We start from the raw sequence: 22,747 nt of genomic DNA on the forward strand, positions 1-22,747 counted from the left end.
GGCTCAGAAATCGACTTGCACCAGCATATTTTTTTCTCTCCAGGGCCCTGTGATCAATAGACCGGCGATGGGTATGTTCCCCAACCGTGACTTTCCCGTGCTCATTGATAACACTTTGCTAAAAGTGGCGCCACGTGGCGCCAGTCAAGTGATTACGATGGCATGCGGCAGTTGCTCCAACGAGAACGCCTTCAAGTCGTTTTTTTTGGTACATGAAGAAACAACGGGGGGTCGAGCTGCCCCCCTTGGGCGACCCGGCCTACGAGTCATGCATGCAGAACCAGGTAATAACGCCACAGAGCTAGCGTGGGTCTTACATCCTCTTGTCACAAACTTATAAAAGAAAATTTGTTTTAGTTGTGTTGAACAAATTTGCAGGTAAATAACGTCAAACGGGTCTTGAATAAAACTTGATCGGTATACTACTACTTCCAAGCTTTTAAAACAAACAGTGTAATTCAATCGTTTAAGTGTTTCAATAACATTGGCAAAATCATCTAATGAAAAATCGAAAATCAGCTTCACCCCTTAAACTTCCGGTGAAATAAACAATTCACGTATAGTTAGCGCCTGGTGAAGGAACAAAAGTAAACACCACCAATCGTGTTTTATATTTTCAACCACCAGGGGCACCAAAGCTGTCAATTTTATCATTCGAAGGGGGTTTTCACGGACGAACACTTGGAGCTCTGTCGGCCACTCACACTAAAGCAGGGGTTCTTAACCTGGGGTGCACGCACCCCCAAGGGGTGCGAGAACTGTTCCTAGGGGGTGCGAGGATGCTGAATCATTAAGGTTGGTTAGGTATATTCTGTTTAAGCAATTACAGAAGGGGGAGCGAAAATTGGTTAGTGATTTGAAAGGGGGTGCGAAAATTGGTTGGTGATTTGAAAGGGGTGCAGCAAGGAAAAAAGGTTAAGAACCACTGCACTAAAGCAATCCAAAACGTGGACACACCGGCATTTGATTGGCCAAAGGCTCCATTTCCAAAGCTCAAATACCCATTGGAGGAATTTGAAAGTGAAAATGCAGCAGAAGAGGTACAGTATTTTTCCTTGCTTCTTTCGCAAAACGCCATACATGTGACGAGCATTTAGTTTCTTGGTACCGAACAATGCCATTAAGGCGAAAATTTGTCTTTAATACAAAAAAATGCTTAGTGCTGTTATCGATCAAGGTTTATTTTGACTTAATGCAAAACAAGTAAGCTGTTTTCTGACTAAATGTTTTCTACACCACGACATGTGTTGTTACATCTTTGCTACAGAATTCCGAAGGGTCAATTAAAACACGTTGCAAAAAGGCCTGTTTGCCCATGTCACATTTTTTTGCTGACTCTTTTGTACTGTTTGAATTAAGTTGCGAATTCAGCATATTTGGTGCAGCAAAGGGCTGGAATCATGGGCCAACAGGGCTCATGACAAATATTTGCACACGCTAAAATGTGCCGGTCAAACAGGTACAGGTGACTTTGTAGGTCAAAATGTCAGAAAGTGCAACAATGTGGTTTAGAACAAATTCAGTGTCAAAAAAATGATCACAGTTAACCATAAACTGTGAGAACTCATACTATTTTTCTCATCATCTAGTAGGTTACCAAGCTATTTGTTACAATTTAAACACAAGTTTTGCAATTAGCACAAGCTGGAAACAATCTCTTGTGGCACATAAATTAAAAAAAATTGTCTCAACTATAAAATAAAATTCAAAGAAAAAATTTGTGTAGTTCAAAAAGTCAAGCTGACGAAATTAAATTTTATTTAAAATACAAATTTTCAAACTAAAAACCTTAAAGGTCTCTAAAGCATTACTTATGGCATTACTAAATAAATCTGGCCTTGAGTGGGATTTGAACCTAAGTGTGTTTTTAAGAGTGTTATTATTAACATGTGAGTGTTTCGTGGTTTGTCCTCCATGAACGCTTTATGGCTGACCTCAGCAATAAATATTCATCTCAGCGACTTGGTAACTATTTATTTTACTTAACACTCAAATACCTTCTTGAAGACCCCTGATTAACTCATTAGTCTGCATGGTGAGTGTTTATGGGCACGTCAATTAAATCGATATCATTTTTTTAAAACTACCAAATTTGCTTTTGTGTTTACAATAACATAAATTCGTTTTTTTAAATTATGAATTTTTCAATCTTTTATAAAAGACAGAAAATTTAATACAATAATCTTTATCCAGAATTTGTTGCAACAGATACAAAACTTTTTGATGTTTCTTCAAAATGTTTTGGCAGTTTTAACGGTAAAAAATACTTGCCCTTGCCGGGAATAGAGCCCATGACTTCTGTACTTACTCAGGTAGAACTTGTTGCATACAAATCACATATTTTGTGCGAAAAAAAATGAAACTTAATTTACTCACCGTTTACGGGATTCGCATCCATGACTTTCGGACTTGTAGACCAGTTGCATGGAAATCGACAAGTTGCATAGAACAAAATAGCTTTTGTAGAAAAGTTTGTACACAAAAAGTTTTTGTACGAGCAAAATTGAAACTTAATTTTCAGGCTCGATGTCTTGAAATAGCCGAGGACTTGGTGGATCAGTGGAAGACTAAATCTCCGGTAGCTGGACTAATTATCGAGCCAGTTCAAGCCGAGGGGGGAGATTTTCACGCGACGGGAGATTACTTCAGAAATTTAGAAATTTATTGAGCTAGAAGAGTAGCTTACAAATTATTTGATGCCACAGAATATATTTTTGACTCTATTTTGCTCATCAACCATTTTTAGGTTAAGAATTAGATTTTTAACCTTCAGTTTTTACTTCGACAACTCTGAGGTTAAGATTTTTAATTTTTTTCTTACGTTTCCGACTTTGGTGTCCAAAGTTCAATTTCCCGTCATAAAATTGCCGGAAAAGAATATTTGAATCTAAATAAACACAAAATTAACATAAAACAAACGAATAGTTTTTGTTTTTTTGCTTCAAATTAAAGATTATCTTTAACATTATAATGTTTAACATATAAATGGGCGTATGCGCCTTAAAAATTAAGATTCTGTTTAACATCACGTGATTTTACAGCAAGGAATCGCATTCATCTGTGACGAGGTTCAAACTGGTATGGCGGTAACTGGCCGCTGGTGGGCGCACGAGCACTTCAAATTGCAAAGTCCCCCGGATGTGGTGACGTTTGCCGAAAAGATGATGACTGGCGGTTATTATTTCTCTGATGAGATACGATGGAACACCGTAAGTAAAAACCAGTACAATTTGGGAAGGTTTTCAGTAAATATGCAAACAGTTGCAATGAAAAAAAAGCCTCATTTGAGTAGTTTGAACTTTAATCTCAGGTTGAGCAAATAAAAAATCTTGACTGTTAATTGTTACTACGATAAGCAGTTAGAAATCTTGACTCGAGTGTAGTAGTTAAAAATGTTGACTTTAAGTTGAGTAAGTTTGGGATCTTGACACTATTCGAGTGGTTAGTAGAAAACTTGGGAATTTAAGTTAAGTGAAGCAAATAATTACAAAATTACTTGTTTTATTAGTTTGCAGTCTTAAGTTAAAAAGATAGGTTTAAAAATCGGTTGGGAAAGGTAATTTAAGTAAGTGAAGCAAAGTTTAATGAAAGCCTAAATTGAGTAAAACTTAAACTATGATTGTCATTTAAAATTTGATCACAACTTGACTCTTTTGAAGTTTTTGGTTTTTGGTTGCAATGATTTTTATCAAATAGTTTTAAAGGTAAAAACAGATCATGGTTGCCTCAAATGTCCTCACAAGACTGTAGGTTCTGATATCGTTTCTACCTTTATTTAAACAGGAAACTTAACTAGCATTGCTCTACGCTACAAAGGATGTCACGCCAAGCGTATATTTTTTTCTTGCTACGTAATATGATGACGTTATTGTAGGGCTTCCGTGTGTTTAACACGTGGTTGGGAGACCCAGTGAAGCTTCATCTCCTTGAGAAGACAATCGAAGTAGTTCATCAGAACAGTTTAGTGGAACAAGCAGCGAAAACGGGGGAGCACCTGCTAGGGGGCTTTAAACAGCTGGAGCAGCTCCACCCCGGGGTGGTGTATGGGGCCAGGGGGCTGGGGACTTTCACAGCAATCGACGTCATAGGTGAAGGAATGAGAGATAAAGTCCGGGGGAAATTGTTGCAAAGAGGTAATTGTGATTTTGATTTTTTTGTTTGGTTTATTTGACTTGTGCATGATTGTTTTGTATCGAAATAAAGAGTTTGTTCTTTTCAACCTGTTCAATAGTTGGAGTGGTTATTGAACGGTATAATTTCATAAAAATGTCTATATTTCACTTTCAAAACCAAAAACTTTCGGGCCTAACTTTAATGTTAGACAAGTTTGGGTTTGGGCCCGCTTACAACTGTGCCTGAAATCACTAAATCACTGCCTTATTTTATCGGGCCCTATTTAAAAACCTTGCTTTTGCATGAATATGGTTGCTTTAAAATTTGGTTGTTAGCGAGAGACAAATATTTTCCCTTCAAACAAATACACATTCAACTTTTAAAAAAAATCTTTTGCCAGAAATTCCTACTGGTTCGTGTAAACCATAAATGTTTTGACCCCTATCGGTCCAAAAATTTAACCCAATGGTTATTAGAAGATACCTACAAGCCTGGTATACTTTCACTAAAAGGAATACTTCCACAAAGTGGGACAAATAACATGTCGTATAGCGCTATCCCGGTCAATATGCTAACATGACCCCAACATATTGTTCAAAAACCTTCATACACATCCCAGACAATAATAATGCATGATAGTTCATAATATGGTAGTGTTTCAAAGTCAGAAAAAACGGACTGTAAAAGTTTTTTTTTTAATAGACCGTCGCTAATTTGAACATATAGTCTAATATTGAATGCTAAAGTTATCCACTAGACATTGGCAAAGTATTTACCATTAGAAAGAAAGTTGTCGTGGTATTTGACTTGATTTGAAGATTTTTTAAGGCTTTAAAACACTTTCTTCATAAGAAATCCAACAAGTTATGTACAAATTCTCTTTAATCAGTGTACTTAATATATCCTCTAGGTGTCCTAACTGGCATCTGTGGAACGCAAACCATGCGGTTCCGACCCTCCCTTCTCTTCACACCATCCCATGCTGACATACTTGTGGACAACCTTGATAAAGCAATCAGTGATGTGACCAAATTGTGAAACGTTGTGAAAATTAACACGAGCCTTTAAATAAGAATTTGAAAATCTCATTTTACTTCAATGCTTTTTCTGATTCGGTACAACGCCGAATAAACAAATATTTTGGTGAAAAGCCAGTGTTGCGCGAAACTGTATGTCTTACAAAAGAAAATGGATTGCTGCTTTGTGAGAATTTTCAAATTTATTGTTACATGAAAAAAGTGTGTGGCCCTCGCTTGATGTCCGAAATTGGTTACACGGCTCACCAACGAAAAATGTTGCACCATACTATACGGCCCTCGGGCCGGATATGTATAGTGCAGTGGTTTTGTATAGTGCAGTGGTTCCCAACCTTTCTTCACTGTGGGTCCGGCAAAAATTTTTAAAAAAAATCCACGGACCGGCAACATAAGATCGCAGTGAATGCAACAGATATTTTTAAGCTTTTTGTTCACCAAAGTTGTCGTTGCGCAACATAATGCAAGATTTAGTCATAGCCTATGAATTTAGGACAAAAAATTACAACCAAACGGCAATCAACTCAACTGAAACAACAAAACGCCAATCCATTTACATACAAAATCAATGCTAGTGGGATGTTTGCTGTTGTTTCGCTGCCAGTATGAATCTCAAAATCATCTCAAAAGTAAAGAATAGCTTTGTTTTACAAAAAAATGTTGAATGCTAGACACAGTTCATGATAAAACAATCATAAACGTCACAAAAGCTTTATTAATTTTGCAGGTATTAACGGTGGAGAGCTAGCCCAGTTTTACAGCCAAGCGTAAAATGAGTTTCGCATGTATCAAAAACTTTGCAATAGGCCTACTTATTATTCCATTTTAAAAAGTAGCTTGGCATTCCATTTTAAAAAGTAGCACCGGCAAAATATTTACGCGGACCGGCGGTTGGGAACCACTGGTATAGTGCATTACGGCATCACAATTTCGCTTGTTAAGAATATATTTAGACATCCTTCCATACCTAGTAAACTGCCAAATGTGTTTCGAAAATCGTTAGGAAATTAACGAGCACGAGTTAAAACATTAAAGGTCCCCTCAAATATTTTGCTAACCATTAATAAAGGTTCGCGGATCACCAGTTAAGAACCACTGCTTTAAGATAAAATAAAAATTTTGTAAAACCTTGTATTCCATTATTTGCACAGGAAAAGAACAGCGCAAGGAAGAGTTCTTATTTAACCCGTTTACATGGTCTTTTTAAAGATGGCCAAACAGGTGACCTAGGTATTCGTTGCTGACTTGATGAGATCCAAATTCCTACTTGCCGTTGCAAACTTTGTCTAAACTAAATCGAAAGGTTACAATCGTACACCCAACCAAAGCACATTTGTGCCCCGTTTTCATGTGGTTACTTTATTGGTCATGTCGGAAGAACTAATAGTTCTACATTTCGTTGTATGTAACTTTTCTCCTACGCAATCCTGTTGACTTAAGTTGACATATAGACTATACCAGGGGTGGGCAAACTTTGCAGTGCAAGGGCCGCATTCAAAAGTTCGTAATCTTATCGGGCCGCATAGTATTTTACCAACAGCCACCAATTGCTTGCTTGTTTTTTTTAAATAACTGGTGTAAACAATTAGGTTTATATATCGTGTATATACGATTCCAAGCCGTTTAAAATGCTCATATTAACAATTTCTAACTTGGTGCATAAGTTTAGCTGAACGGAGCTAGCTGTTTATGACGTCATCATCGGTATTGTGACGATTCCGGTGCCTGTTTTTTCGCATTGTTTGCACACAATAAGCGGGTAAAAAGCCTGGCGTATGTGGTTCTTAGGCTGGTAGTCTTTTTTTCTGTCTCACGAAATCGGTTTTTGGCAGTTTGAAAACCGAAATATTTGGCAAAATAGTTTTAGTTACGTCATGGCAGCCTGTACATGTATTTTAACATACATGGTCACGGCCGCACAAACTCGTCTCCGCGGCCGCATGTGGCCGCAGGTTGTGCACCCCTGCTTTAGCCCAAAATATTAACATAGTATATTTTCAGCTATGTGGAAATACGTTTGTTGTCCCTTTGTTTGCACAAACATTGGTTAAAACGTTACAATTGTAATTGTTTCAAAATAAACAAGCATTTATTGCAACATAGGCTACACCACGTTTTTTTGTTAATAAATTCCTTGCGCCAACATTAAACAAAGCGAGCCGCTTTTAGTATCCATCTTAAGTGTGGTGTGGCCTGTGTTAACGATTCTAAAGCCGTGTTTAATGTCCGTTTGCAATGTACTGCAACGACCTAAACTTGATCCAAAGTGACCAAAGTTTTGCCGTCAACAGTACAAAGTGGGCTGTATTTGAAAACGTGAATAGCTTTTACATTTATCGAACGAAGAAATTGTTTTAAGTGAATATGTGCATGATAACGAGGCAGAAACAACAGGCTAAAGCACGTAAACATCCCCGGTAGTTTTTAAAAACTACGCCTGTGGTTATAATACTATTCAGCGTTGCTCGGTAACTTTCTCTTTAAAATTTCCCAACATTTGGCGGGCCGTAGTTTGCCCACCCCTGGACTATACATTGTGCTATAGTTACAAAAACGTTTATAATGGAGCAACAAAGGGTGTTTTTTGAAGGTAGCTGTTCTAATCTAAGTTTGTTTACAGATCTTGATAAGAATGGTACGCGAATAGATTTTTTGGAGATAGTTGGTACATGTATATAAAACGTCCAAAGCCTATTTTGAATGACAACATGGCGTCGTACAGGCACAGTTAAGTAGGTACTCGATTGCCTCGAAATACGTCCGAATTGGCAATTAACAAACTCTTGTCATACCGTATTCCGACTTTTGTGTGACCGACGTTTCCCATGAATTGCCCTGACTTTGACCGTGTCTTTCTACCGCAAAAATCCTGAACTAGGAAATTATAACCTTCATGTAATTGAGACATACTAGTTTTTCTGCAAATAGAATCTTGATTTTGTAGCAAACATAATCTTTGTTTCTATAGTTAACAGGTGAAAAATCACCGTACTGTAATTAGCTGATGCACAATTAGATGAAGATGTAGCCCTAGGCATAAATTTCATTTTGTTTTGGTCCGGTTTACTTAATGGTCACCTGAGAGCCGTCCTACACACCACTACTATAAATACGGCTGGAAAATGAATACCTCGACGGAAATGCACAATACAGGCGACATGAATGGTGGGAAAGTTAAATTGAGTGGTTGAGAACTTGGCAAAATCAACTACGAAGGAAGCTTGCATTTTTTCACACGCTCTCCAGGTTATATTTGTTTACTGTTGTGCGACAGTCTGTATTGATCGGTTCACATCAGCGCAGCGGCAAAAGTTCTCAAACCTTGACAAGTTTGGAAACATGCTGCACTCGAAAATAAGAAGTAAAGCAATGCAATATTGTTACAGCATTAACTCATGTTTTTGATCAATTGAACTGGTGTTTATCGCTATAAATTACAGTAACAGCGGTCTTTAACTCCCCTACAAACAAACATAAAAGCTTCAAACAAATTTAAAGGCAAAATACTTTCACTTTACATCAACGTTCTCCTTGAAGATTTAAAAGATTGTAGTTTTCTTACGCGCATCTTAAATGACCGCCGTGACGTGAGGTCACGCGTTGCACATCACGAAAAAGGCAAACCCTTTTTCTTTTCCTTTGGTGTATAATTTGACTGACGCTAATGCCGTGCGGCCACTGGTTTTGAAATAGCCGTAAGTTTGTCAGTGTATTCACTCATGCCGTTTTCAGTGCTTATTTGTGGTATTGTTTTGTTGTTCCCAGGTACATTTTTACGTTGCGTTTAGGTGACTGAAGGCCTTAATTGTAGTAGCAGCAATGAGATAACAAAAAGATCAGTGGCCTTTCTCACTACAGTTGACCAGCTGTTTAATGAGTCATGCACTTGTTTTTTTTTTAGTAGTTTCGTTAGAAAGAAGTTGAGTTCCCGAAAGCTTGATGTAGTTTGTATTTTGTTTTTCCAAACAATGAGGTTACGTTCAAAACCGAAAGTTTATTGTTGTGGGCCGAAAGAACAGAAGATAAAGACGTTTGTGTGTGATCAATCATCAAAGCATTCATGACATTGTTATGTCGTCACAGCATTGTCTTTAGTGGCTTCCTGATAAGCGTACAATAATGAGACCATCGTATGCTACAGCAGTAAAGCTTTTCTTCCCTTTTCTGTACACTTACACTACAGTTCTATACGCTATTAAGATTGGTGTAACAATTGAATTGGTTTTAGTTGGTGTACGGTTTATAAACAAAAATGTCAACCTACATTTGTCTGAAGTGACATTTCTAAGTAGAAAGACTTTTGAAAAGGTTGTACATTTGAGTTCACACAGCTGACACGCTGTATTTAACACCTATTATCTCAATCGAGTTTGTTTTGTAGACGTCAAAATGTCAATTTTGTCAACTGTGCTTGGCAGTTTACTAAGTGAAATTCTTCAAACACCGTCAACTATTGTAAGCTTGTCTGTATTTGTCTTGGTAACCGTTATTCTGTGGAAACTAGCAAAGCCGCTTGTCAAACTGTTTGTGCGGACCAAACGATTGGACGAAATTGTTGGCGCAGCACCTCGTCACTGGTTTTTTGGTCACCTTAAAAAGGTATGAGTGTTTTGACCTATGATGTAAAGTTCTATAGCAAAGTTTGTTTTAGCAATTTGGAGCTTTCTTTCTACAAAAAGGCATCGATATATTTGGTAGTGTGAGTTACACCGTATATTTTCATTTCACCTAAGCAAAACCCTTCATTTACACCAGTAGTTCTCAACGGGGGCGCCAGCGCCCCCCTGGGGGCGTTTGCTCTCACTAAGGGGGCGCTGGAGAAAAATTGGGCGATTGGGGGGCGCTGGGAAAAGAAAGAGCAGATGAAAAGAAACAAAACGTCAAAGTCATTTTTATCATATCTCTTCCATCAGCGACCAGTAAATGAGATGATATTCACTGTATTGTATACTTTGTTTAAAGCAGTGGTTCCCAACCTTTTTTGTTACATTCCTCCCTTCGCCCATTTTCGAACTATTTATTCCTCCCCATAAGAAGAAAAACAAATATAACATAAAAAATTATAGCAATTTGAAATAGACCTTATAATTAGGGATGTCCATTCAGAATCCTTTACCAAATGTGAACTGGGTCCAAATTTTAATGGACATAATAATGTACACACAGAAATATTCTGTAACATTTCCAATGTAATTTTTTTGCAGTTTTTATGAAATTCCTCCCCTGAACTCATAAAATTCCTCCCTGGGGAGGAATTCCTCCCCGGTTGGGAACCACCGGTTTAAAGCGTGTTTTTGATGGTGGTGTCACAATGCATTTTACACAAATCACAATGCGTCGGGCTTGTCTCCGCTTTAAAAGCAAAATTTGCAGGCAGAAATTGACTTGTGCTTGGCCGAACCGAGCTAGAACCCGAGTACTTGGTACCGAGCATCGCAATTTTTGATGCTGCGCTCGCATTAACTACACTTACTACAGTGTCAATTCATCCAGGCTGCGCGAGTGTTTGGTCCTAATATACATCTTGGAAAAACTAAAGCTAGATAAACGTTAAACGTTAATTTACTGGAAAAGTATTTCTGCATCAACATGTAGGACTAAGTTCGTCTAATTTTACAGAACGCATACAACGTTCTAAAAGTTGTTTGTTTTGTCACAGCCAAACCAAAACTATCAATGCTATTTTGTGCGTGAACAACGGCTTTCTAGTGTTAATTGTGATGGAATAAATGAGTCGTCTGTAAAAGAGATTCTTTAATTTTTAAAAAAAATTTACTATTTGACAGTAGCACGATCTGACTTTAATAAAGATTGCACTAGTGTTGGTCCCGGAAAGACGCGTATTAGGGCATGCAACCTATGTGGCCCTCACATGATATTTTTAATGCTATCCGGCCCGCAGTGAAAAAAAGTTTGGTGATCCCTGTGTTACACAATCACTACAAAACCGTACTACGAGTTGATTATTGCTTATTACACAATAATGTAACGGGTAAGTCATAAACGGTTTTTGTGACATCTCATTTGAACGTGTGATTTGTTTAGTGCTGACCTACAGAGGTAGGGTCCCCAACAATAAAAGCGACTGTTTTCAAAAACATAAAATAGTGTTAACACTCTCAGTTGCAATTTGTTACATAAAAAAACGTTGGTGTTTTACTTGGCGTTGGCTCTCTTTGTGTGGTATGCGGAAATTACCTATACACCCTCAGTACGGCCCTAGGGGGCCTTAAAAAGTAAAAACATGGAATTGGAAATGTTTCTGACGTCACAAAACGACGAGCGTTAACGTGACGTGAGATGCTTGCTGCTCGACCAAACAAAACGATTGCAGTTTTGACCCATCACGCGAATCAAGCTAAAAGCAATGAGCACTGTCTGCAGTTAGTGGTATCATGTTGAATTACAAATTAAAATATTTATGATTAAGTGCTAAAACATAGCTTGTTAAACATTCCCTCTTAATTATCGCACTGATATTGTTTGTAAAAAAATCGATTTGAATTAGGGTGAAAATAACGGCCCAAATACACGTAAAAAGCGACATGCTTTATTGTTCAAACGTTTCGGCAAATGCTCATGCTATCATCAGTGATAAGAAGGCCACATCATTTGAACAATAAAGCATGTCGCTTTTTACGTCTATTTGGGCCGTTATTTTCACCATTAAACTTATGAACAGATCCGTATATAGTGTTCCAAAATCGATTTGATTTTGTCAGTTTTGAGGGGGGCGTTTATAAATTACGAACACGTAAAAGGGGCGATACAAGAAAAAAGGTTGAGAACCACTGATTTACACTGACATGTACAGCATATATTGGCTTTTTGTTTTGTAGTATCCTCCTACACACGATGGCATTTTGAGAGGTTCAAGAGAACGTCCAGCTAGTTTTCCATTGATGTTTAACTTTTGGATTGCCCCTTGCTTTTCGTTTCTGCACACGTATCATCCAGACTCTGCCATTGCACTTCTGTCAAGCGGCGGTAAGGCCATTTGCTTTCATTTGTAATGTCTTTTTTATTGTGTCCATTAACGTGGAAGCGCATTACGGATGTACCTTCCATCAGTCAGGGGGTGTCAAACACGCGGATCGCGGGCGCATGCGGCCCTCCAAGGGTTTTTGTGTGGCCCGCTAAGTAACCTTTAGAAGTTATGTGTTTTACTCAGGCGGAATACCCTGTTAGACCAGTGAGTTTATATGACACACTTATTCTTTATTGGTGGTATATGCAACGTTTAATCATGATGATTGAAATAGCCCATGTTTAGAACCAGCAATTGCGATTGTTGCGTCATTGTATGCCATCGTTTTCACACAAAGCAACAAAGCGCAGTTGGTTCTTTACTTCTTTCCCTCTGCTACTGTATATCTGTTTGCTATTTACCACAATAACTGTTTTTTAATGCAGTTAATGTTATTACCGAACATTTTTTTGAAATATGCATTTTGTTTGTTGTCACACTACACTGTAAAAAATGTTTCGACAATGCGGCCCTTACTTAAAAGTTTGTTTTCGATCAACAAAGTTGTGTGAGTTTGACGCCCCTGCTATAAGTCATACCAGGAGACTAACATAATGCAATTACCATGAATATTTTGGTCGTAAAAATGACACATTGTTGTTTCGTCAAAATGTTTACAAACTAACCCTGGTAAAGAGATAAACAACGAGTATATTGTTCTACGCAGCGCCGAAAAATAATGTTGGATACAGATTTGTACGTCCGTGGATCGGTGACGGTTTGCTGACGAGTAAAGGAAAGAAATGGCAACGAAATAGACATCTCCTCACACCAGCCTTTCATTTCAAAATTCTTAAAGGGTGAGTTTTTAAAATACTGCTTCACTGATGGGTCGTGCACCGTTAGGCCCGATCCACACTGGTTAATTGCTCGCACGCACGATCGCTCGCTTGGCTTGGAATTGCGTCGGCGTTGATCACATTGTCTACTTCATGCTTGGTTGACGGCTAACATTTTGTCAAGACTAAGGCCCCATCCACACTGCTCGCACGATCTTTGTTTATTGATGTTTTGTCCGCAGGCGGCGCGAGCTTCATCTCACGCTGCGTGCGTCGCTCGCAGCCGAATTGAAAATCCATTGTTCGGGCAGCGCGTGCAGGCAAAAGTGAACGAATTTGCTACGCAGGGGTTGAATCACATGGTGTTTATGTTAGTAAAACTGCATATTTTTGGTCTTTGATATATTTTGTGTATCCCAAACGATGTTACATAAATACCAGATAATGTTTAAACTCGTTATGTTGTGCTAGCTAGTGATCACAGATCAGCAAAGTATATAGCAATGAGTAATAAAGCAAATATTATTCAGGAAAAATTATGTTTAATAATCTTATGCGGGATTTCATATCATTTAGTCTTGACAAAATGTTAGCAGTCAACCAAGCATGAAGTAGACAATGTGGTCAACGCCGACGCAATTCCAAGCCAAGCGAGCGATCGTGCGTGCGAGCAATTAACCGGTGTGGATCGGGCCTTATCAAGCTAAATTGTACCATGTATTGATGCCCACGTTAATAGGGAAGTATTATTTTCGTTTTGGTGATATCTAAATTTATTTGCATGTAGAAGAACTAACATACAAATCATCTAAGTTGCGCCTTGACAAAGATAGATGTGACATTACTGGGCTGAAAAATGAGTGAAAAGTTGGTATACTCAACTGAATTGGTAATGACATGCTGCCTTCAGCCACGTGCTAACGTAAACATGCCTTGCATTGTTTTGCCCTCGAGCTTCAGTTCTCACATCCCCAATGTACAACGATTCATGCATTTTGTTCACTAGTAATATTGCCAGGTCGTTTTTGGTACTAACTGTGTTCGGTATTGCATTTTGTGTTTTGCCTTACTACCTAATTACCCTTCGTCCCTTTTTCTTTTAAAGTATAGGCTAAACAGTAACGGGTCCAGTGACTCGATGGCCGATGTTTGGCTCTCACTCACCCGGTCGCGCAGTTATTACTTCCTTATTGCAAGTGTTTAAATCTCAAAGTGTGGCAAATAAAATATTGAATTGAATTAAAAAGTCTGGCATTTTTTACAAATCCAATAAAATGTGTTTTTACTGCATTCAGCTACGTTGAAATCTTTAACAAGACGTCTAAGGAAATGTTGGACAAGTGGGAAAATCTTGGCAGCGGGCCAATCGAAATATCTGTTGATGTTGGATTAATGACGTTGGATACTATGCTTCAGTGCGCAATGTCGGTTGAAACTAACTGCCAGCAGCTAAGGTTCGTAGATCGAAATAATATTATTTTTATGGGTCCCCTTCCCTGAAGGGGACACATATTGTTTTTGTCCGTATTTTTTTGTTTCTTTTTTTCTTTTTTTCTTTTTTTCTTTTTTTCTTTTTTCTTTTTTCTGTCTAACGCTGGCTTGTGAGACGCGTTTGGTCAAGAAAGAGTGCTCCAAATTTATTCAAATTTACAGAGATGTTATAGTTAATAATCCAAATTTGATCCTCCTGAAGTTTGACCCCGATTGACCCAGCGGTTCACCCACAGGCCCCCAAAACGTAAAATTTTTGAAACGGCTGTACTGACTAAAGTACCGCATCTTGGAGTTTCATGCTTTGTTGTTAGGTGCAATGTAAAGTTTTTTAAAGAATTTTGTATCTTTTTTTCGGATTCACTCATTTTTTACCCTTTAAACACCGAAATAAACGGTTTTAGTTTTAAGGCAGAAATACATGCCCTATGGTGCAGAAATATTTGAAAAAGTTAACAATTGTTTAAGCAGGGTATTCGTTTAGTATTTAAAATTTTGCCAGTTACCTTTACAACCCATAATATGTGTACGCTATCAGTCAGATATAAGTCCCAAGGGAGGAATTCACTGGTTTACGATTAAGGCGGCAGAGCGGGAGTGCTCAGCTTGACGTCTGGACAGACGTTTTATGAGACAGTCGTTTCGGTGATTAGTAATCAGCTGTTTTTTTGTGGAGCAATGCAGTGTCGTTTTATTGAGTTATCACGCGCATTTTCAGTATTGGCGCAGGTTTTACACCTAAGACGTAATTCGAACTCGATAAACGTACTTCGGTTTCGTTTATGTCAGGCAAAACATCGTTGATCAACATAAATATGAAACTTAACAAACTTAACTTTTTCGAACGCCGCGATAAATGGTCTTTAAATTCTCGTTGTCAGCTTGGCCGTCTTATAACCATGGGTCACTAAAGGTCAACTTATAGGCATTACAACACCGTTACGAATTTTTCGTCATAACGTATCTTCTTTATTTTGGACAAATCAATTCAAGAATCAGTACTTAAGTCATGTATAAATTAGTCCGAACGGTATTGTTGAACACTAAGGACTGCATGCTTTTAAAAACCGTGTCAAAAGTCATTAAACGGTCGTTTTTGCGAAACAAAGTTAAGTGAAAAACAAGTTGTTATGTATACCTTTGTAGCAAACGACTTTTTTTTATATAGTGTCTAATACAACAGTTAAGGCTTTCTAGGAAAATTTGTGTTTAAAAACTGAACTTGAACCACAATATCAAGGTCAAAGCAAGAGATTAAATTGAATGTATTTTCCCCGTTCTTTTTTCACCGATTTTTTGTAATTATATGACAATATTGATGCTAAAACAATATGGAAAAGAACTTTTAAAGTTAAGTTTATGCTTTGTGAAAAATTTGTCCTTAAGAATATAAAAATAACCACCAAATAGGTTTACCGTAAATCCGCATAAACATGCGTGTGGGGACCCATTCGTTTTTGCTTGCAAAAACAATCATGTATGTAGATAAAATTGTGTATAGTATAGTAAATTGGTAAATATCGTATAGAATATATAAAATGGAAGTATATCAGAAAGCCACTTTTTTAGTGTTTAAAAAGTATTGCTTTCACCAAACAAAATTATTTAGCTTTTTAGACAATTTAGGGCTAACATTTGTTTGTGGTGCTGTTGGTAGTTGCTATATTGCTTGCAATTTTTTTAACATTACAAAAATTTAGTGAAAACCATCCATACATCAAAGCAGTTGAAGACCTTGCAAGCCTCATAACATTACGAATCAATAAGCCGTTGTATTTGATTGACTTCATCTTCTGGAATTCGAAAGCCGGAAAAAGATTCAAAGAAGCTGCCAAAATTGTCCACAAAGAGGCCGAAAATGTAATTCTTTTTTTCTTTTTCGTTTATTACGTCCCCGTTTGCAATGTTTGCAAAACGTTCAAGTGTTTCAATGAAATTTAACCCAATTTGTCACAAGCAACAAAGTTTCAGTATGAAAGCACCGAGATAATAATTATTAAGCTGCGGACAGTGCACGCTGTTTCCACTTATACGCTGCAGCTGGTGACATGACATAGGCCGTGTAGAGTCGACATCACTTCGGTTCCCAAGCAGTTATTTGGCGATTGTGAAACCAGTTTCATCTGCGGTCTATGCCCAGTAGTGCGGATTTGATAAGGCACGGCTTCTTTGACTGTTACTCCCAACAAACTGGAGTTCAACAGCCTAACAAAGTTTCCCTTTTTCAGATTATACGCTCACGAAAGCAGGAGCTCAAACAGAAAATGTTGTGGAATAATCGCATACATAGCGACAAACAGACAAACGATAGTGACTGCAGTAGCGATGAAGACAACGACGGAACACCGAAACGAAAGTTGTTTGATTTTCTGGACACTTTAATACATACCAAGGTATGTTGTTTAGGTTCGCCAATTGGAGCAGAAATTTTGAGGTCTGAATAAGTTTATGGCAGCTTGGCTATAAATTATTCGTACAATTGTCTGCTACTGCGGTTAACTGCCTACTGAAGCAAAATTTAAATACCCTGCTATCCAAGGCCGGATCCGACCCGCGTAAAGCTTTTAAGCCGTCCGGGACCGCATTTTAACTGCTTCATGTATCCGGTCTTCCACTAGTTTTTAGTAAATCTCCTCAGTTGCTATACTGTACGGCAGTATTCTCAAACTGTGCGTCGCGACGCCCTGCTGCGTCGTTTCAAGTTTCCAAGGGCGTCGCTAAATAGTTCCGTTTCGTGGCTGAACTCAGTTTATCTTATAAAAATGAGGTCGACTCATTACCTTTTATTTGCTTATACTTGCTTAAGTCCAGAAAACTTTTCCAGAGGCGTCGCAACACAAATAGTTTGAGAACCACTGGTGTACGTAACAAACATAAGCTAAATCAGCGTTTTCCAACCGGTGGATCACAAAGCAATTGTTTACTGGACAAAGGGAATTGTTATTTGACCGAATGTGACGTAACAATTCCCATTGTCTAGTAAACAGTTATTTTGTTGTGAAAGCCTGTGGTGCGCTGAAACTCCGTATGTTGTAGAAAATAAATTTATTGATGCTTTTGGAAGAACTTCTTATTTATTGTGCACATGAAAAAAAGTTATGTCGCACTTGCTTGAGGTCCGAAATTGGTTATACGGCCCACCGACGAAAAATGTTGCACACCCCTAGAGGATTGCATTAAACTAGTGGTTACCCTGGCCTAGAGAATTGCATTGAACTGGTGGTTCTTAAGCGACGCCAACGCCTCCCTGGGATTGCGATAATGAATTTGGCACTAGAAAAAAGTGGGCGGTAGGGGGAGTTAACTTTAATCGTCCAACATAAGAAAATTTGGTAAAATATTTCTGTAGTGTTGACTTCTGCTATCCGTTTATCCGAATTTTAAAAGCTGGTGCCAGTGTAGAAGCCCAAACCGATTTTTCCATTAAAGGGAGGGTAATCAACAAGCTGTTGAGGGGGCGATATAGAACTACACACTACTTAAGGTTGATTGCAAAAATTTTCTTATTTATAATGATCCCCTTCTTAAACCGACCATATGGTGGTTCAAGACACACAAAGCTTGTGGTTTTCTGCACACAATCGATATTTGCTCAGCCCTGGTGTTATCCGCCAAGGTCACCTTGGTAAGGCACAACCACATACCGACCAATCTGGATACATGTTATTGGCAATTTCAAGACACATCTACCAAAATACCTGTGATGAGTCAACACATTTGCGTTAGTTTGTTTATGATCGTTTCATTTAATTGTGAAAAGTCTCTTTAAAACAATTTGCACAGACTTAATTTAACCATGGCCAAAGAGCTTGCGTATATATCTTAGTTTCAACATTCGGCCCGATACGCTTTATGTTTGGCCAATACATCGTATTTGAAAGCACGACCCCGAGCTTAACATACTTAACTGTAAAAACAAGTTATACTATGTTTTTGGCGATTCATATCTGTAATATTCTACATTTTTTTACCTTCGACATGGTCATTTTTATCGGTGGTGTATGTTGCCAATTGAATCAGCAAATGTGGCAAGTGTTTAATTATCGCAATTTTTTTCTGTACTATAAACACTACTAAACACGATTAATTTTACTACAGGATGAAGAAGGCAATGGCTTAACAGACCGTGAAATACGAGATGAAGTTGATACTTTCCTGTTTGAAGGACACGACACTACATCAAGCGGTAAGAACAGCAGTAAGTCTGCCGGAAAATTGTTTATGGTAAAAACTCGGGAATGGGTAAGCACCATAGGCCATGTGGTATGGGTCCCTTGTTGCAATATTAGACTTGGATAAACAATTGGACTATGACCCAAGTTTAAAGCTTGTGGTAACATTGTGGTACAAACTTAAACACGGGTTGCTTTCTAAGCTGTATTTGAGGGCGAAGTAGCTGCCTGTGGTTTTCTTTGCCTCAGTAGCGTGGAACAATATGTAATTTTAGTAATCCTAATTGATAATATTCGCGTGTACAACAAGAGCCATGTGTTTTAAATGTCAATATTAATAGAATAAACAAAATGTAAACGCATGTGTAGTGCTGAAGCATTTATCCTCAGCCAGGCTTTGAAATCAAGCCTACCTTGAAGCATTATTGTCGTTCTACCAACTAACTAGAAGAAAACGCTACAACAACAAAGCTACATGCGCATGCTTAGAGGCAATTCGCTTCCGGTGGGAAATTACTATTTCTACTTAATTTATCATATGGTATATAAGCAATGGTAGAGCCCATCTCCAGGGGTTCAAATAAGCGGTTATGAAGTATGCAATACAGAATCAGACCGACTATTTTCTTGTGGATTAATAAAAAAAGACAAGCCAGCAACCTATTTAACATAAATGAACATATTTTTCAGGCATACAATGGACGCTATACAATCTTGCCAAGTATCCAGAATATCAGGAGAAATGTCGAAAGGAAGTTAATGAAGTGTTGGGTGACAAACAGAGCGTTGAATGGTAAGGAGAAAATTTCCAATGCGCAAAAACGTCTTAATCAAGAGGTTTAGACTTTGGAACTTCTTTTGTGTCTTAATCTGAAAGAAAGCATTTGTATTCATTCCGCAAATATGTATACCCATATTTGTATGCGCCTAGCTTGGAGTGATTGATTTTTGTCTTGTTTGCCTTTTTCTTGAATATGTTGGAAATTGTGTTACCTTTTGGTAAAATGCGCATTTGATCTTTTTTCAAGTTAATGGTGGTTCAATGTAAGCCTATGAATGAAAAATATCATATCATTTCAACTTAAAATGCGCTAACAAAACTCAAATAATCATTTTTACAATGTTTTGTTTTGATGTTTTGCAGGGATGATTTGGCCAAGTTTTCTTACTTGACCATGTTTATCAAGGAAGATATGAGGCTTTACCCTCCAGTTGTGACCGTGTCCAGGGAGCTGGTTGGACCCCTCACTGTTAAAAGCAAATTGGCATTGATGAAGGAAGCCATTATACCCACAGGAAGCACCGTATCTCTTCATATTTTTACATTACACAGAAACCCACATGTTTGGGAAAACCCACATGTTAGTATTTTTTTTAAAAAATTACGTCTTGTGTGCACTCTATGGGCACGACTGGTTATTACTACAGTAAAATTGCTAACTAGGCGAAAGACAGTGTACACTGCTTCGGCATGACATAACATAGGCCATCTTGACTTGTGTAGCCATCTTACTAACGTTTGTAAAAAATCGTTAACCCATTTTGGAATTAATCTTACAGTCCACATAAAGGTATTCGAAGACCCCGGTTTTGTTACGTTTAACAAGCATTGCAATTCTATAGCAATTTTATAGTGTAGTAAAGATTTGCCTGACTTTTATACCCTTTCATACGACTTGTTAAAATAGAATATGTTCCTAATAAATTATATTTTCTGTACTAACATAAGAAACCTTGGGATATGACGTTACACATCGATCGGCGAAACAAATATCCCGCCATATGGTTGACCTCAAATAACCCCGATTGTTTATTTCGAAACAATCTTAAGAAATCACGGGCTAAAAAATCAGTTTAATACCAATAAACTGATATCGGGTTTATTATTCTTTTTGTCCTAGATTCAATGTTTTGTACTTGTTGCAGGTATTTGATCCAGAAAGATTTACAAAAGAAAATATAGCGAAACGATCACCTCATGCTTACTTACCCTTCTCAGCTGGATCAAGGTAAACTATTATTATTAAATTTTTAAAAATTGAGGTAAATAGGTTTTCTTATGCAAAGGTCTCAGCACTACATTCCCCACGTCAATGTGCTTTAACTGGCGTCGCTGTGACTTTTATGTGTATCATGAACCACAACGTCCACCCCGTTATGTAACTCACACATTGTTTTACATTCTAACAAACAGAAACTGCATTGGCCAAAACTTCGCTATGAATGAAATGAAGATTACAATCGCTCAAACCCTTAGACGATTTCGTCTTTACCTGGATAATGACACACCTGAACCAAAGATGGCCCCTCGTCTGATTTTGCAATCAAAAAACGGAATTCACATTAAATTTGAAAAGTTATAAAGTTTTTTCACTTTTTTATTATGTGCTGCCACATGTGGAAAATCCGTGCTTTGAGTGTATGCTTTTGTATATTTTTATGTTTAACTGTGAATTAAAAGGATTAAGTTATTTAAAAGTTGCTCCGGTTTATTCCTAGTTTTTGCACAATGAAAGCAAATTTAAAACTGTTACCTTTGATTTTCATTTTTCCTAGTTCCTTTCTTAGTAACACTGTTAAAATTTCAAGTTATACTTCTGTTCACAAACACATGTGAAAGCTTATGGCTACTTTCACTGTTGTTACTGCGTTTCGGCATTTGCTGCTGTCATTTTTATTAGGCGTATATAGTGATCTGCGTGTTTGCAGGACGTTTCTAAAAGGTTTACGTTCGTGCAAAACAGCACTAATGAAAGTAGCCGTCGGTCTTTTCTCTCGCGTTGTATGTAGTGATGTACCGAATATTCGTTTTCCCGATTTTTTTCGACCGATTAGGCCATTTTACACAGATTCGGTTACGGCCAAATAATTTGTTGCAATTCGGTCGAAACTTTCACAAACACAATTTCGAAGCGTAAAGCCGGTCATTATGGGTCCCCTTCCCTGAAGGAGACACATATTGTTTTTGTCCGTATTTTTTTTTTTTTTTTTCTTTTTTCTGTCTAACGCTGGTTTGTTAGACGCGTTTGGTTAAGAAAGAGTGCTTCAAATTTATTCAAATTTGCACAGATGTTAGTTATTAATCTAAATTTGATCCTCCTGAAGTTTGACCCCGATTGACCCAGCGGTTCACCCACAGGCCCCCAAAATGCAAAATTTTTAAAACATGGTTTGTTATATGCGTTTGGTCAAGAAAGAGTGCTTCAAATTTGTTTAAATTTTGTCAGATGTTAGTTATTAACCAAAATTTGATCCTCCTGAAGTTTGACCCTGAATGACCCAAGGGTTCACCCACAGGCCCCCGAAACGTAAAATTTTTAACGCTGGTTTGTAACGCTGGTTTGGTAAAGAAAGAGTGCTTCAGATTTATTGAAATTTGGACATACGTTAGTTATTAATCCAAACTTGATCCTCCAGAAGTTTGACCCCAAATTACCCAGCGGTTTACCCACAGGCCCCCGAAACGTAAATGTGTCTAACGCTCGTTTGGTCAAGAAAGACACTGTAGGCAGAAGTCCCAAGAGAGTAACTCACTGGTTTACGATAGCAGGAGGGCTCAGCTTGACGTCGGACAGACGTTTTACGAGACGTCGTTTTGGTGATCAGAAATCAGCTGTTTTGCACAGCAATGCTATTTCGTTTTATTAAGTTATCACTCACATTTTCAGTTTTGGCAAAGGTTTCACACCTATGACGTGATTTGAACCTAATAACCGTGCTTCGGTTTCGTATATGTCAAGCAAAACTTGTTAATCAAAATAAAGAAAAAATAAACTTGACATTTTTGCAAGATAAATGTTTTTTTTTTAAATGCTCGTTGTCAGGTCGGCCGCCGCATGACCACGGGTTACTTAAGGTCAACTAGTAGGTATTACTAACACAGTTCAAAACTTTCTTTCGTCATAACGTAGCGTTTTTTTGGCAATAAATTTAGGAATCAACACTCAAGGCATGTATAAATTAGGTTAAACGGTGTTGTTGAACAGTAAGGACAGCGTGCTATTGAAAACGGTGTCAATAGGTCAAACAGTCGTTGCACCCTGAGAGGTTACTACAGGTCAATGGTTTTGCGAAACAAAGTTAAATGAAAAACGAATTATTATGTGTACACTTGTAGCAAATTGCTTTTTA

The 22,747-nt window shown here is 37.8% G+C and overlaps 2 protein-coding genes across 3 annotated transcripts; both read left to right on the top strand.

Annotated features, from left to right (window-relative positions):
- Positions 1-860: 860 nt before the first annotated feature.
- On the top strand, positions 861-5,259 carry LOC145219192 (4-aminobutyrate aminotransferase, mitochondrial-like; the record flags this gene model as incomplete). The annotated part of the gene is made up of 5 exons (XM_080086587.1): positions 861-1,040; positions 2,522-2,659; positions 3,030-3,209; positions 3,875-4,133; positions 5,024-5,259. Coding segments are annotated over 5 exons (885 nt in total), but the record flags the coding sequence as incomplete, so codon positions are not given.
- A 4,241-nt stretch (positions 5,260-9,500) lies between these two features.
- On the top strand, positions 9,501-22,395 carry LOC145220547 (cytochrome P450 4B1-like). 2 transcript variants are annotated; one of them, XM_080087762.1, is made up of 11 exons: positions 9,501-9,746; positions 11,987-12,134; positions 12,842-12,974; positions 14,249-14,407; positions 16,145-16,304; positions 16,673-16,837; positions 18,543-18,642; positions 19,307-19,409; positions 19,761-19,977; positions 20,543-20,625; positions 20,811-22,395. In XM_080087762.1, the coding sequence occupies exons 1-11, from the start codon at positions 9,537-9,539 to the stop codon at positions 20,977-20,979; spliced, it is 1,647 nt and encodes a 548-aa protein (XP_079943888.1). In that variant the 5' UTR covers positions 9,501-9,536; the 3' UTR covers positions 20,980-22,395. The 2 variants fall into 2 exon arrangements, with proteins under 2 accessions (XP_079943888.1, XP_079943890.1); XM_080087764.1 differs by having other exon boundaries at positions 18,543-18,630.
- Positions 22,396-22,747: the final 352 nt, after the last annotated feature.

Source organism: Phallusia mammillata, chromosome 3 (assembly GCF_965637545.1).
Source record: "Phallusia mammillata chromosome 3, kaPhaMamm4.hap1.1, whole genome shotgun sequence".
Lineage (NCBI taxonomy): Eukaryota > Metazoa > Chordata > Ascidiacea > Phlebobranchia > Ascidiidae > Phallusia > Phallusia mammillata.

Bases quoted from the DNA above. Each gene is read 5' to 3' on its own strand.
- LOC145220547 (XM_080087762.1), top strand. From the start codon at position 9,537: ATGTCAATTTTGTCAACTGTGCTTGGCAGTTTACTAAGTGAAATTCTT. The intron at 12,975-14,248 runs GTGAGTTTTTAA...TACTGCATTCAG, and splicing joins CATTTCAAAATTCTTAAAGG to CTACGTTGAAATCTTTAACA. The intron at 14,408-16,144 runs GTTCGTAGATCG...ACAAAAATTTAG, and splicing joins ACTAACTGCCAGCAGCTAAG to TGAAAACCATCCATACATCA.